General features: G+C 52.2%; 1 protein-coding gene across 3 annotated transcripts in view; it reads left to right on the top strand.

Annotated features, from left to right (window-relative positions):
• The window catches only part of KANK1 (KN motif and ankyrin repeat domains 1), a 192,433-nt gene extending 179,564 nt beyond the window's left edge, over nucleotides 1–12,869 (top strand). For 2 of the 3 annotated variants that reach the window (XM_045065051.1, XM_045065052.1), the window contains 7 exons: nucleotides 964–1,206; nucleotides 2,607–2,694; nucleotides 5,873–6,092; nucleotides 8,354–8,496; nucleotides 9,049–9,249; nucleotides 11,237–11,335; nucleotides 11,884–12,869. In XM_045065051.1, coding sequence (XP_044920986.1) covers nucleotides 964–1,206; nucleotides 2,607–2,694; nucleotides 5,873–6,092; nucleotides 8,354–8,496; nucleotides 9,049–9,249; nucleotides 11,237–11,335; nucleotides 11,884–11,946 — 1,057 coding nt within the window. In that variant the 3' untranslated portion in view covers nucleotides 11,947–12,869. The remainder of the gene's footprint in view (nucleotides 1–963; nucleotides 1,207–2,606; nucleotides 2,695–5,872; nucleotides 6,093–8,353; nucleotides 8,497–9,048; nucleotides 9,250–11,236; nucleotides 11,336–11,883) is intronic. The other variant, XM_045065053.1, reaches the window with a different exon arrangement.
• Nucleotides 12,870–16,202: the final 3,333 nt, after the last annotated feature.

Here is a 16,202-nt window from a genome sequence, read left to right as displayed (position 1 = left end):
CACCTGATGACACTGAGCGATTCACGTCTTGCCACCTCTGATCTGAAAACAATAGTCTTCAACAAAAGCAGCAGGCGGCAGGGGTCCCGCGGTGTTGGACAGCTTGTTCTTGCCTGTATCCGACTCAGGAACAAACAGAAAGGCGAGAGCATCACTCCACGGACCAGTGATGGTCATCTACTCCTTCAGAACGGCTTGTTTTTTATCTTCCCATGCTTACGTACGGAACTATAGGGCCTTCCAGTAGACCAGTAGTCCAGCTGTGCCTTCAGTTCTTTACTTTCTAAACAGAATGTCTGTTAGCTGTTTATTCCTTCTTACTGGGGCCAGATAAATAGTGAAGCCTGTTAGTCATCCTACAGTTGGTACAGAGCAGCTAATCTGTTCAGCTGCATGTGGCCTCAGCCACAACAAGAAAGCAATAATGTGGTTAGTTGAGTTAATATTTATGACAAGATTTAACTGAATAGGGCCTAGTTTCTGAGTCTTTGAAGTCTAGTTGGGTAGTGTGGCCCAGGAGGTTCTGGAAGGCTTATTCCAGAGGAACAATCGATTACTTACCTAATCCGTTCACCATGACACAGAGACAGTTGATGAATCAAAATAGGAAGAACATTAGGGAAAAGGGGGGGGCGGGGGGGGCAGAAAAAATGAACCACTGCACACCTGGCCTCATGAGTGAGTTTCCGTTGGTGTATCCTAGGCCAGAGGTGCTACGTAGACATATTTTTTTCCTCCAAGTGGTAGAATGATACCAACTGGCAACTCAAGTTACCCCTTTTCAGTCAGAACCCATTCAAAACCACCAGATTTTTAAAAAGACCTTCCTTTGAACTTCTAAATGCAGAGTCTAAAACCACTGGTCAGATGTCTGGAGTCAGCTGCTTTCCCTGCCTGAGAGTTTCTGTCACGGGGTCTTTCGGGGTACGCCTTGCCTCTCCTGAACTCCCAATTGCCACCTAGGTATGAAACAACTTCAAGTGATGATTCCAGCTCGGATGAAAGCTCTTCCTCCGAGTCAGATGACGAGTGTGATGTCAGTGAGTACCCTCCTGAAGACGAGGAGGAGGAAGAGGAGGATGAAGACACTCGGGGAATGGCGGAAGGGCACCATGCCGTTAATGTTGAAGGTTTCAAGTCCGCCAGGGTGGAAGATGAGATGCAGGTTCCAGAATGTGAACCTGAGAAGGTGGAAATCAGAGAGAGGTGTGGTACACTCCCCTCCCCTCCCTAACCCTTCCCACGTTTAATGTGCCTTTGGCAAGAGAACTGGCTGATGAGGAGATTTCGCCATTGTCGCTATTGGTTGGGTCTTGCCCATCCTCAAAGGATAGCTGAACTTTGTCGTCAGGGGTATAACCGCCCTGTCCTGATGCTAATCAGTACAGGTGCGGAGGGAGATAGCTCCTAGATCTCTCAGAGGAGCAAAAAGATGGGCCTCATCAGGCTGCCACCTTTGTTTCCTTTAAATGATTTGCTAGCTAGTTCTCTCTGTGGACCCACCAGCCACAGAATATTCCACGCCCCCAAGGCGTCCAGTGTTCACATAACCCACCTTATAGTTGAAGGCACATTAGGATTTAGTGTGACCAGCACATGTCTTTTAAGATTTCGGATTTTATCATTAGCCATTTATCTTGATACAGGTCAGTACTGTTAAGGGATTGCCGTGTGCGAAAGGAGCAGCTCTTTAACCCCGGCCAAAGCTCTCATTCACTGCAAAGATGATGTAATCAGTCCCACATCTGTGTTTTGTTGCTCATTGAGTGATAGGGAACCCCACAAGAATGGGTTTGGAGTCTCCTTAGCAACAGCTGAAGTACCTAGTAAACACTCTGGTTGGCTGAAACACATACGTAACGGTGTAGAACATTTTTAAAGATGGCTAGCAAATGTGGAATCAGTGCTTATAAAACAGAGAATAGGACATATGAAAAATTCAAGACGGTTTTTCACTGTGTGGAATATAAACAGAACATCTCAAAAAACTTCTATTTAATTTTGCAAATCAGAGTTTAACTGCATTAACATAAGGTAAGTGTTTCTAGTTTATATTTCCAAGTATTTTCACATGGCTGAGATCTTGTCATCTGTGTGTTTTGTTTTTTAACAGTTTTGTTGAGCTATCATTTATTTACCTATGCCATCTGATTTTTCAGTGTAGATTTTCATGGGGGCTAAACACTTCCTGAGTTCAGACATGTGGTTTACTAGTCTGCATAATGGATATGTGGTAATTCTGACCTCTTCAACCCCTTAAGAGTAAAAACATTTTTTTTTTTTTAGAGTAAAAATATTTTTAAGAACTTAGAATAAAAGGACTAAAAAAGTTCCAGGTGTTATTCCAGAATGTCAAAAGCAGAACAGGTAGGCCTGAAAGTCACCATATGGAAAGGCCCGAGCTCTGGCTGGAGACAGTGGCTCTGTATGTCCTCAGACACCTAGGGAGGCCTGCTCGACCTCCATGCAGGCACCTTGTACTACCACAAACTTGTGGAGGTCCGCTCGAGGCCTCTTGTCTTTTAAAGGGGGTATAAAGTCTGCAATAAAAATGCCTTTCCTGGGGTTGCCAATTGTGAGCTCTCTTTCTTTTTATCTTGTCCTAGGTATGAATTAAGCGAAAAGATGTTGTCTGCCTGCAACTTGCTGAAAAATAATATAAATGACCCCAAAGCTTTGACCAGCAAGGATATGGTGAGTCTGCCCTTCAGATGTTGTCCCTAGTCCATACAAAGTGCTCAAGTGGACACCAAAGTCAAGGTGTCTCTAACCTGCCCCTGAGCTGTTGCTACCCACATGCTTTGCCCCTGAACTATTTCTAGCTGGTGTAAGCAAAGTGAGCACCCTGCCACCCTGCTCATACTGAACGTTTCCCTCAGGCCCTGCAGCAGACAGCCCCACCCTGTACTTTTCTCGGCGACACAGGCTCCATGAGGCATACACTTGCACACCGGAGGGAGGGCTAGCGGCAGCTGGTCGTCAGGTTTCGACACATTCTGCTTCCGCTCACAGAACCTTGTGATCCAGGGAGAAGAGTTACCAGAATTTTTTTTTATTTTTAATTGGCCTATGGTTTTTTAAGAAGCAGCCTGACTGGGCTGAGGTCAGCATTCCTTTCAGTTATGGAAGTCCATATTATGTTCTCGTGTGGAATGCGGGCAGCTACTATTTTTAAATTCCGGAGTCACTGCACTTGTTATCTCTGCCCACTCTGAGAGACTTGGAAGCACACAGCCGAGAAGCTGGTGGCTGCCTTGGGAGCAGGAAGGACACAGCCCAGGACAGAGGAGCACTTCTGGGGCAATGGTGAATCTGACACCATGGCAAAGTATGTCGCTCTCCCTCCGGGGTTGCTGAAGTTTTGAGGTGTAGCTTCGCTCCTAGGTCACACCCACCCTGTGGTTGACAGTTCTCTTCAGCCTGTTGAGAAAATGGAGGCTCTCCCATTACGCTAGACAGAATTGGCATTTGAATCTTGGCATCTCATCAGCGTGAAGTTTTTTGCTGCACAACTGAAGTCAGCAGTGAGTGAGAAAGTTGATTTGAAAGTCTCACAGGATTATAGAGTGATGAAACCAAAATGTTAGAACTAGAAGGGACTTCAGGGAGTCTCATGCCAGAAAGCCACCGTTTTCCTCGTGAACAACACGCACAGTCTGAGGAAGGACAAGGACAGCTGTCATGGGCATGCATGCCTGTGAGGCCACTCTGTCCTCATCTACTCTGTTTTAACTGAGGCCCTAACGATTAGGTGTCTTGTCCAGAGTCAGTTAACTAGCTTCTAGTTAGTACTGGGGCCAGATGATACCTCTTTAATACTGGTCCCAGTTTTATTTATCCTCTCTGAATCCTGTCACCTGATTGTACGACACCTTTTTTGTTTTGTTTTGTTTTTTTACGGTTCTGGTTGCATCTCAGATTTGTTTTTATTGCTCTGGAAACTGAATTTCTCAGAGCCAGCTGTGTCTTGACATTGAATGAGTGTGCTGAGAAAGGCACAGGGGGTGATGTTTACAGAAGAAAATACTAAATAAAATCCCTGGGCGGGGGCAGACAGAACTCCATCAGTATAAATTAAACGTGTGTCTAAGCTTCAGTCACAGAGAGCAAAGCCATGAAATGTCACTGCGGTGTTTGTATTTCCCATGAGGCTGAACCTGAACTTAAAACTGGTGCCTCTGGGCCCTAGATTCCATAGCTATAATGTACTTTTTCTTGGACCCCGCTCAAAATGCCGGGTCCTGTGGTTTTCCAGGAGAACGTCCATTTCTCTGGTGCCAGAGTACCAAGCATATTGTCACGGACACACTCCGTGGTCAGTTCCTTTTTGGTTAAATGGAACTCATTTGGTAAAATCGTCTGTAAGGGATTGTGCCCTGAAAACTGGTAGAGACATGAACAGTCACAGTGCCAGGGCCCAGAACCGGAACAGGACACCACCAACATGCGGTAACAGAACTCAGCCCCCAGATGACACAAGCTCCCTCTTTGCACACGAGGATGGACTCTGGAGAAACGAAAATCCGAATATGCAGAAGAGTGAGCAGAAGAAAACAAAACAGTAGATGAATTTTTTTTCCCCACCCAGGACCCTTTTCATCAAGTGCCACAAAATATGATAGAATGGGCTGAAACCGAATCATCTGGTGCTGCTGACGTAGGCTTTCCATTTTTTCTTTAGTGTATTTCTAACCCTTGAAAGAGTAAGCAAAGCGCGGGTGAACGGTGATCGCGTGTAGGAAGGGCTCCCGGAAGACACGGTCTAGCTCTGCCCATCCCAGCAGTGCGCATGCGAACTTCACGGGTCCGGGATTCCATCCCAGCAGTGCGCACGCAAACTTCACGGGTCCGGGATTCCATCCCAGCAGTGCGCATGCGAACTTCACGGTCCGGGATTCCATCCCAGCAGTGCGCATGCGAACTTCACGGGTCCGGGATTCCATCCCAGCAGTGCGCATGCGAACTTCACGGGTCCGGGATTCCATCCCCAGCAGTGCGCATGCAAACTTCACGGGTCCGGGATTCCATCCCCAGCAGTGCGCATGCGAACTTCATTGGTCCGGGATTCCATCCCGGCAGTGCGCATGCGAACTTCATGGGCCCGGGATTGACGAAGGCTCGTGAAGGAAGCCCTGCCTTTATGCGGCCACAGCCGGAGGGAAGGCCTGCGTGGGGTCACGGCGGGATGCAGACGCTTCTAAATGGGAGATGTAACTTGTTTTGAACCCGCGTTTTAATCCCTTTCCGTGGTTGAACGCGTTTGTCTTGGGGCCTGGCATGGGAGTTGGGCTGGTCCTGTCGGCGCAGGGCCGTGGGCGTGTTGAGGGAGTTAGGGCGGTCTGACTGGGAGGAACGCCCCAGCGGTCAGTGAGGGTGATCATGTCTCCTGCCCTGACCCTCCGAAAATCACGTGCAGGGCCAGCGAAAGGACATGATCCTAACCGTTCGAGAATCGATGGCGCCAGGCCTGCGTGGGGTTACGCGTAGTGCCTCGCTTGTCCCCATCCCAAGCCCGGTGGGAGGAGGGGTTTTTCTTGCCCCCATTTTGCAGATGAGTGAACTGAGGCACGGGGAGTTCCCGTCCGCAGGGGAGTAGAACTCACCGGTAGCAGAGCCACAATTGGCCCCTTCCAGGCGGAGCCCCCGAGCAGGGCCGCGTGGCCTCTTCTGTAGCCGGGAGAGGCCCGGGAGGGACGCTCCGGCCTGGACGTCGAGGCTCGTGTTCGGGCTCTGGCTTTCCTGGCTGGTTCTCGGAGGGCAGCTCCGGCTGCATCTCAACGGCCATAAAAGGCCGCGTTTCTCGGGCTTTCAGCGGCGTGTCGGGCAGGGCCAGAAATAGAAGAGCTAACGGCCGCTCGCGTGTTTTTGGTAGCGGTTCTGTCTGAACACCCTGCAGCACGAGTGGTTCCGCGCGTCCAGTCAGAAGTCCGCCAGCCCGGCCATGGTGGGCGACTACCTGGCGGCCTTCCGGGCCGTGTCCCCGGACGTGCTGCGCCACGTCATCAACATGGCGGACGGCAACGGCAACACGGCGCTGCACTACAGCGTGTCGCACTCCAACTTCGAGATCGTCAAGCTGCTCCTGGACGCCGGTGCGTGCGCCGCCGCGGCCCCCGGCCTGTCGGCCTGCGCGGGTGCTCACCCCCTCCTCGCCCCGGGGCCGCCCCGCGTCCCCCTCCCGTTGCCGGCCCACGCCGTGCGGCGAGGACGTCCTTCTCCGGTCACCGGGGGAGGCTTGACCTTGGAGCACACCCGGGTGGCCCCAGCCCCACGTCCGTCTGGAAGGGAGGTTCTGCGGCCATTCTGGCTGCGGTCAGGCGAGGTGTCCCCGGGCGCTGCGCCTGAGTCAGGGCCCCGCCGCGAATCACGGAATCACGCGGGCCGGCCCGGGTGCTCTCAGGAGCCAGATGCGGCAGCCGGGGTGTCTGCGGCTGCTCTTGCCCCTGCGGCCCGACGCCCTCCAGCCGCAGGGCCGAGGTGTGCCCCTAGCCGAGACAGGCACCACGCAAAGCCACTGTGGCCGGTTGTACTGGAATCCGGACCTTTCCCACCCAAGCAGACCCTGTTACCGAGGGAAAAAGGGCTGTTCTTGTATGTGAGCCCTAGTAATGAGGACAGTGAACCTCCTTGTTTGTGACTAGAATAGCCCATCCCAGAATGTGGCCACCGCCCGTCTTACACACGAAGCAAGGCTGTGCTGCGTAGAAGGGCCCTTGGAAAATGGTGAACTTCCAACTTTCTGTTCAACACTAATAGCCCAGCGGTACATACAGTCCCCGAGTCACTCTGAGTTATTTTCAAACTACATATTTTTATTTCCAGTGTGTGACTGATGCAGAATTTATAGACCCTCGGTCTTAAATTAGTGAGAACACAGTGTGAACATTTGATTTAGCATAGGCAGTGAAAGTGTCCAGTTTCCCCATTCTGCCTTTGATCCAACTCTCTAATTTCTCTCCCCGTTTTAGGGGAATTCGAGTAATGCAGAGAAGTAACCATGCAGGCTTATCCCCCTTTCTGAGTCTGCTTATTCTCAGCATATGGGGCTGTGTTAGGCTCAAACGACTTCCATCTTAGAGGAAGGAATGCCAAGCCTCTTTCCCTTTTGACTTTTCAGAGTATAAACAGAGCCGGTGATAATCTCAGCCCACGCTGTTATTTAAACAGAGAAGTGGATAATATCCAAAAGAGTCAAAAACATGATTTCAGATTACTTTTGAAAGTAACAATTTAATCTACCTTTGGCAAATTTGTGTGGACAAGATATTTTGGTAAATTAAATTATTTCAATGCCATGGTTGCATGGCTTTGGTTAATCACACTACTAGACGTACTTGACCCTCTACGGCTCACCGTCACAGGCTGAGACCGGGGCTCCCATACGGCATGTCAGGAACGACCTCTGCGAACAACTGAACTTCACAGATGATAATATCAGAGAGCTCGTCAGCTCACACGCTTCTCCATCACAGCTTTTTCTTTCTCCTTTTCTATGTTAAAAAACACGCCCTGTGTTTAAATGCCACCATATCTCTACCATGTAGTTATTTTTTAGCATAAGGCAAGTTTTCATGGTCCCTTTTCTTCTCACTCCTCACAATAGAAACTTCCTGAACATCTTAACTGTATGTGGTCACACATGAAAGCTTCTTTCCTGCCCTTGCCACTCCTTTCATTTTATTAGATAGTGCTAAAGGAATTTAAAAAGGATAATTGAGCTCCCAACGCCTCCTTAACAATTACAGGAATAGGCAAGGTCTGGTCTGTTGTGCCTCAGTCCCTGGCAGTTTCTTACTGCATTTCCTCTGACTACAGTTCCAAGAACAGCTAGCTAGGAGTCACTCGATTGGAACTCAGCTTCCAAGGGCCCCACGCAAGTCAGACGACCAAACTCGGGGTCTCAGAATGAGCCGTGATTTCCGAGTGGGTGACACCATAGTGTTCTCTACACAACCCTTCATATTCGTAGCTCTCCCTGTCTCCTTCATTCCACAACCGCGATCCCCCAAACACAGATGAATGTCCTCATCCCACATTATGTGGCTTCTTCAAAGCCATCATTACTTAAGGACAACCCCCAGCCCTCTGGGCTGTTGCAGTCCAGGCACCAGTTGTAAACAGGAGGTGCCGTTAAGGCCTACTCTCACTTCTGCTGCTTCTGGACTCCTATGACACAAGAAAACCTTTTTTCTGTTGAGTATGAAGATGCTCTCATAGTTCCTTCCAAGTCACTCTGGGACATGGCGCCCTGGAGGCCGTTTCACAGGCCTCTTCCCAGCCCTGTTCCTTTGGCCCCTGGGGAGAAGGGTCGCTGTAGGAAGGCTTCTCCGTGACCAGGCTTGTTTCTCTGCAGACGTGTGTAACGTGGATCACCAGAACAAGGCGGGCTACACGCCCATCATGTTGGCAGCCCTGGCCGCCGTGGAAGCCGAGAAGGACATGCGTGTCGTAGAAGAACTCTTTGGCTGCGGGGACGTGAATGCCAAAGCCAGCCAGGTAAGCGCCCTTGCCACTGGGGTCCGTGCTCACACAGCTCCCACCGACACCAGCCTGTGCCACCCCGTGTGGCCAGACACACTGGTGACCTAGTGGCTTCACTGTCACATGGTGCACATCTCCCTTCTTGGCCGTGCATGCTGCCTCTGTTTGGAGCAGGGTGCATGCACGGTGTAGGTCAGCCCACCTCAGGGCCCAGGAGTCCCCACCATACACCTGGGGTGACTGTTCGCTCAGTCTCTGATCCGTAGTGTCTTCATGCTGGGCACACAGTGGCCCTGGTATAGTTGGACTTCTCGGCACCTTTGAACTTGCCGGCTCCTGGCTGCAGGGACACAGACCCTCCTGGAGACAGGGCAGCGCTGACACACTACTGGATGATTGTACTTAGCTCGGTGCTCAGAACGAGAAACTGTTTCTCTGTGCCTGCCGCCACCCAGCGCCAGATTACTCCCACGTCTGCTCTGTGCCCTCTGTCACGCCGCCCCTCCACCTCCCCGTACTGGGTCTGCGCTGCTCTGCTGATGCCCCCGCTGCCCTTCCTCCCCGCAGGCGGGGCAGACAGCGCTCATGCTGGCGGTCAGCCACGGGCGGATCGACATGGTGAAGGGCCTGCTGGCCTGCGGGGCTGACGTCAACATCCAGGACGACGAGGGCTCCACGGCGCTCATGTGCGCCAGCGAGCACGGGCACGTGGAGATCGTCAAGCTGCTGCTGGCCCAGCCAGGCTGTAATGGCCACCTGGAGGACAACGTAAGTGAAGGGACACGGCCTTCTCGGGGCCTGCCCGCTAGGGGTCTGCAGGGCCCGTTGGCAGAGGGGCAAGGGCACATTCTCCACGCTGCTCATTGGGGATTTTGTGCTGTGGCCGCCCTTTCCGGCCCAGCACCGCGGCATCTCCTGTGTGCCAACTCCCACTCCCAGTAACTAGAGCCGAAGGCAGGAAGGTGAGGCCTCAGCGCCCGCACTCGAGACAGGAGGGTGAGGAGCGCATCCGAGAGCCAGCCCGTGGCAGGGGAAGACACAAAGGCCAGAGAGCAGATGGAGTGCAGGTGCCTTGCAGGTCCGTGAAGAGGAGAGGACCGGCCCCCCAGAGCACTGGGCTAGTTGTTCCAGGCTGGGGCTACTAGGTGACGAGAGCCAGCTGTCACCACAGTGAAGCACTTGCCCGCCCCCAGAACGGACTCAAGCGTGCCCTTCACTGGGGCCCCTCAGAGGGACTCCCTTGTGCATCTCATTCAGCTTGGCCCTCCAGACCGTACAGCTCCTTCACGCATGTTTCCCGCTCCTGCTCTGGCTTTTCTGTCACCATAATCCCGATCTACTCTCCCCGTTCCCACGCTGTCCCTGTTCCACATAACGCCTTGCCTGGGAATCATCACAAGGAGCGCCGCTGCCTCTGCAGTCTCCAGGCCACAGGGGAGGAGTGCCCATAAGTGAAGGCACAGGCACTGATATCTGGGTGGGGCCCTGGGTCGAAATGCTGCTTTGGAAGGTTTATCTCCATGGAGCACGGGTTTGGCCCAGAGCTTCCTTCAGCACGAAACACTAGAAAGTTCGAAGGAAAATACCCTTTCTTGCACTGTCCGATCCTGGTGGGCCAAAGCCAGCAGGCAGAGCTAACCAGGGCAGGCATTTACTGGTACCAAGGACTGGGGGGCTGACAGTGGGCATCCGGGTGGCACATGGCTCCTGGGGTGGAGAGGATGCGGCTGTCCCACATCCCCTTAATTTGTGCGGGGCTGCAGCGACAGCTCCCACTTAGCTGTCCCGAGAGCGGCGTGTGTTGCATGTGTCTTGATTTTTGTTTGTTTGCTTTTACTTCTGCTTTTTCTTAGCAAAGAACGGCCTGTACTTGTAGTAATAAGAGGCCCCAGAGCCACAGTGGCTTCCAGAAATGCTGGTCGCCTCCGGAAGGAGTGGGGAAGGAAGTGGGAGGGCAAGTAGCTTAGAGAATTCCTGGTGGGGGGGAAGGACCCTAAGATGCTGACCACCGAGCATCGTTTCCTGCTGCTAGTGCCCAGAAGCACATCCTTACTCCAAGACCAGACAGAAAGTAAATGGCACTGGGTTTTGCTTTGTCCCTCCTTGACATGCATCCAAAGCTGGGCAAGTTCATGGAAGCCACACATGTAATGGAAACTGACTTCCCCATATTTAGTGTTTCCCCTTGGATTTTCATAAGATGTGTTTCTGCAAGGCCGCAGGACGTGGGGACGTGGGGACTGTGTGTGGATGGTGTCTGCAGCGGTCGATGGGGGCACTTAAGGCCGGAGGATCCGCTCCCTCCCGAAGGGCAGCATTAAAAGATCCTTGGCAAGCAGCAGGGTGTCTAAACACACACTATGGTGTTTCCTGCTCGCTGTAAAGAGAAGCAGCACAGACACCTAAGTTTCCACCCCACCTTCTTCTACAGCCCCCAGCTGGTGGGAAGGGTAGTTGGGTGAGTCCCTTTTGTTGCCTTTGTCGTGGGTGCACGGGGCGCACACCAGCAGTCTAACCACCATGAAGCACAGTGGGGATGAGGTGTCGGTCCTCCGACGGGGACTCCATTCTGGTGGACATAGTGCTTCATTGTAGCGTTTGGGCTTGGTGTGCAGAGCTCCAGAAGAGTCTCCTACGGTCCTGAACAGACTTGGGGAACCTTAACAGTTCTCAGAGAGTTTTGTTTTGCTACCTTTCAGTGGTCTGGAAGTTTGAGAAACCCACCCTGGCTTGTTTTTTCCCGTGTTCTCTTTAGGATGGCAGCACCGCACTCTCCATAGCCCTGGAGGCCGGACACAAGGACATCGCAGTTCTTCTGTACGCCCACGTCAACTTTGCCAAGGCCCAGTCTCCGGTCAGTGTTGTGCATTTGGTGTTTGTGAATGGGCTCAAGTCCACCAGGCCCACGGGCCCCCTTCTTCAGGGAGTTGACAGGAGACGCAGGTTTTCTGAAGATTCTGGAACTGGGAATTTTAGCCTGGAACTTAAGGGTTCGTGACTTCTGCCCCCGCTCCCCAGATGGCCAGGTGGCCAGAAGCTAGGCCTCTGCTTGTCCTCAGGAGACAGATGTTCTGACGCCCTCCCATGAAGGGGTTAACTCTGGGAAGAATTATCCAAATGGCACCTGGTTCGCCCATGAATGCACACTGTTTCGTTCCCGTGTTCCCGGCATTTTTCCTCAAGCAGACCGTGAGCAGCAACCTATGGTCCGAGAGTCTGCCCCTCCGAGTACATGGCCTCCCAGGGACGGCCGGACACGGTGCTGCTCAGCCCAGCTGGATCTAGATCCGCGCCCTGGTGCCCTGTCAACTGTGCTGGACGGGGTCCATTGTCATAGAGGACGCATCTGCCTGAGGTCACTTATTAACCCCCCCCCCTTTTTTCTCTTCTTCTGGTCTCTAGGGCACCCCTAGGCTGGGAAGGAAGACATCTCCTGGTCCTACACACCGAAGTTCATTTGATTGATTCTCTGCAAAAAGCCGTCCATTTCCATGCCTCCGTCGAGCTGCTACCTGTTCCTGTTGGGCTGACAGCTACTGAATGTATGCGCATTGTGCCTGAGCCCCCAGCAGTGGAAGCTGAGCCAGCAGGAGCTGGCCACTGGGCACACGCCGTCTCCCTCCGGCCCTCTTCCCGCAGCGTCGGGCTGCTTATCCTGGCTCTGTTGCTGTCGGGTCTCTGCTCCGTTATGTACAGCCGTGCGATATGGTAACCTGACCTGAGCGGGCAGCGTCCGTTCCTTCTCTCCCTGCCTTGCCCCTGCCAGGGAGCATCAGCTTCTCACCGGCTTGGCGTTTTTAAAATGTTCCACGAGTATTTATATTGACTTAATGCAGAGCCATGGGAAAGCTCTCTGAAAATTCCATTCCAGGAAGGTCGTGCTGATTTGTGTGTGTGTGTTTACTCTTGTAAAGTGAGGCGGTTGAGATGACTGATTGTCACCAGAACCTTGGGCCTGGTCTGGTGGGTTTCTTGTTTAAAAATCAAAAACGGAACTCTTGAAAAGTAAAACATTTATGAAAGGAGGTGTTTTCAGTTGGGTTAATTTAGGTGGATGTATTATATGACTTTTTATATAAAAGGTATCTATATGAAATTGACACAGTATTTTCAACTTTTATATTCCATAGTCATCGAGACATGCAGAACTACATGTAACATTACCGTCTTCTTATTAATCATTGTGCAGGTCTGCGTCTGTGGCAGAGGTTGGATCTCATTAGAGGAATTGGCGATATGTTTGCCCCTAGGGAAGCGTAGTGTAGTTCTCCACATATTTATGGACTCCTTTCTACCACGTCACATTCACTTTGGTCTTACATGTATTTAAATGTTTGAAGTGCCTTAGATTCTTGCCATATTTTCCAAATAAAATTTCATTAAGCTCTTCTGCGTGTCCCCGCTCCTGTCTCTGACAGCTGTCTGCCCAACCCTGTTGACTTATGGCCCTGGAGCCCGGGCTGATGGACTGTTGGGGCGGGGAGCGCCAGCCTGCGGGTCTTGCACTTGCCTGAGAGGAGAGCACGACTCGGTTCACGCAGCTCTGCCCGGTACTCAGGTTGCCCATCAGGCGTCGGAAGTTTAAGACCTCATTAGGCAGCTCATCAGACAGGTAATCTCCAAGCGGAGGCAACAAGTAACCTATTCTCAGGTGTGGTGCGGAGCACTGGCCTCTGGCCCTCGTTTTGGGTGCAGCTGCTGGGTGATGGCACCCGCCTTGCAGTTCCTTTTAACTGAGTCCGTCTTGTTTAAAAAAAAAAAAAAGCATGGCAGCCAAAATGCAAATGAGGTGTTTGGGCACAGTCACTGGTGGTGAATTTTAACCCAGCCTGTTGGCAAGAGCCAGGTGCATGGGAGAAATATCACGGAGGCGTTTCTCACACCTTTCTGTATTCCTCTTTCCTTCCTCTTGTCTGTTCATGCACTGCTGAGCTCAAGAAAGAGACCAAAGGACAGACTTTTTTTCCAGCAAGTGTGTATCACAGTGCCTGTCCTGTTTCACGGGCTGGGAGGAATGCATCGTTTAGAAAAGAACACAGAGGAGCTGTGAAAAGCGACACTCGAAATTGAAGCCAACTTGGGGCGGTAAGAGATGTCCCCACCCCACCCCCCCACCCAGGCCCATGGCAGGACATCTGGGGCAGAAGGGCCGTCCTCTTCTTGACCCATGAGTGAGGTCACAGCCACCTGGGCTCATAAGCGTCTTTGTCAGTCCCAGGAGAGATCCCGTGGCCCTGGGGTCGGGGCTACATTTCATTCATGTAGTCCTTCAGGCTCCTTCAGACCTGAACTAGCATGGTGTAAATTAAGGCAGAAGAGCATTGGTGTTTGAAGCAAAGTAGGTCTGTGAGTTTTCTGTCTCTTGATGGCATGGAATGCCTTTGGAGCAGGGAGCGCCGAATCTCAGGTGGTGTGGAGGTCCTGGGGGTTGTGTTCTGTTTGAGAAAGGAGGGCGTTCATGTTGTCCGTGCGTGAGAAAATGAGTTCCTCCACCTTTGTGCTCCATTTCGTGTTACTTTGTGCTCCATTTCATGTTACTTATGCTAACTTTTACAAAACAGTGAGTGATTTTCTCATGGAGTGGGGTCTCACTGGATCCGTATCGCTTCTAGGTTTGCTGGTGTAGGCCTCGTTTACACTGCTAACACCGGGCACCTAAAAGGCATTTCGTCTTGGCATCTTGCCGCATTACATAGACCGGCCTGGTTCTCTCCTCCCCGGCTTATTGAGGCGCGGGTCCATCAGGGGATTAGTGGCAGGACACTCGGCCCCCCGAGTGAGGCCGGCGTGGGCTGGAGACTCTGGGTGTTGTTTTCTGGCTGGCACGAAGAGAAGCCTGAACCTTTCAGAACCTTTCAGGCAGCCTCTTTCTTCTGTCAGCCTTGCTCAAGCATCGTCCCCCAGACAGAAGGAATAGAGCGGTGGGAACTTAGAGATTTTAATGTTAAGAAAATGAAACCGGACTGGTCCTGCTGCCGTTGTGACGTCATGGACTAAACCCTGTGCGAGGGAGGTTGGGGTTGGGGTGCCTTGCTGCTGGAGAGGGTTACCAGGAGTCCCCCGATAAACCAAGTGGTGGGCTCTTGCATGGAAGTTGCCCATGTCCTCTAAGGGGAACAGTCTTACCCCCGACTGGGGTGGCCCCAAAACACAGCAGATAACGGGCTAACTCTCACAGATGGGATCCCGTCCCAGTGGGTTCTTGGCTGCGGGGAGCCAGCTACAAGCCGGGAGAGTTTGATTTTCACGGTGCTTTTGTGGGAACTCCTTTGCTGCGTGCGTGAGAACTGACGGTGGGCGCTGGGGGGAGGTGCCGATGGTGGGCCCCACCCTGACGAGTAGCATCCCCGGGGTTTCTCAGTGTGGCCTCTGGTCCACGCTGAGAACGGTTTTACCCTGGAATGACACGGCACTACCGTAGTTCTTTTCCAAACAAATTAGGCGGGGCAGAGAGAGCTGAAAACAAAACAAGAAACAGGACGCCTCCTCTTTTATCTTTAATGTGTGACGAGCCAACAGAACCCCTGTGTGGTCTTTGTCTACATTTGGTGGCATTTCTGCAGCTCTAGAGCAGTCGCTTCTAGAAAGCCAGGAGCCACGGCTGCCATGGTGGCGGGTGGGGGGGTTGCCCAAGACATAAGGGACAGCCACTGAGAAGGCAGACGGTTCTGACCCATGAGTGAGGTGTTTGGGCACAGTCACTGGGGGTGTTTTCCTGGGTCCATCTCTTCCTTCCCCTCTTCCTGGAGAAGCAGGTCCTCTCCTGCGCAGGACAAAGGCCGTGACCCATGGCCTTGCTTTGGAACCAAGAGAGCATTCTGTTTCTTTTCTACTGTGAGAAAATTCTTTTTCGCCAGAGACTCTTCTACTTTCTGCCATAAGGAAATTACTAATCATATGTTTGCTTTGTTGTTACAAAGCATGGCTGTAATTTAGAATCCCGCCGATCATAAAAATATATTCTCAGTCCATTTTGCTGAGGATGATCACCACAAAAGGATGTGGCTGAGCCAATGGCCACCCTGTTCCAAGACGGCTCACGTTCACCCTCCCTTCCCGCCTGAGGCACGGGCTGTTTCCTGGGGCAAAGCACTGGGGAGTCACAGTCAGCTCTTCGAGCGTGAAAGGTGTTCGCACTTGCAGTGGCGTCCCTGAGGTACCCGGCCTGAGTTCCTGCGAGGATTTTGTAGAGAAGCTAGAAAACAGAATCCCATGTTTTATGGGTACATACCTGATTTTGAGGACATTTTGGGGGAGGAGTTGGCATTTTAGGAAACAAGCTGCCCAGTGCCTCTCCATGAGCATCTTTTGATGATTTAATAGGCATGAGGATGGGAACCGTATCTTTCTTTTGGGTCATGGAAGCTGTGTAAGAAATAATCTGAAGACCAGATGCCAGTCTTATATTTGAGCCAAAACAGGTTTTATACTTGTTCCCCACCCCCAGCCCAGCAAGATCCAGTTTGCCCAGTGCTGGAACCACCTGCAGGGGTGAGGCGGAGAGGGAGGGCCCCGAGCGCGGGTGGACAGGGTCTTCTCTGCCACCAGACTTGTCAGGCAGCTCCGCACGGAGGGCCAGCTGGGCGGCTGCTGATTTCTCACAGGGCGGGCCACAGAGAGATTCTGGCTCTGCTCCCTCTGTGATGAAACCCTGCATTAAGCAAACAGAGCATAAAGATTATAGTCACTAATGAGATTGGGTCTCTCAGTCCTATATGAAA

The sequence above is a fragment of the Mustela putorius genome, unplaced genomic scaffold (assembly GCF_011764305.1).
Source record: "Mustela putorius furo isolate JIRA1106 unplaced genomic scaffold, ASM1176430v1.1 tig00003854_pilon_pilon_pilon, whole genome shotgun sequence".
Lineage (NCBI taxonomy): Eukaryota > Metazoa > Chordata > Mammalia > Carnivora > Mustelidae > Mustela > Mustela putorius.
Note: the sequence above shows the minus strand (reverse complement) of the source record. Positions and strands in the feature narration are given on the sequence as shown.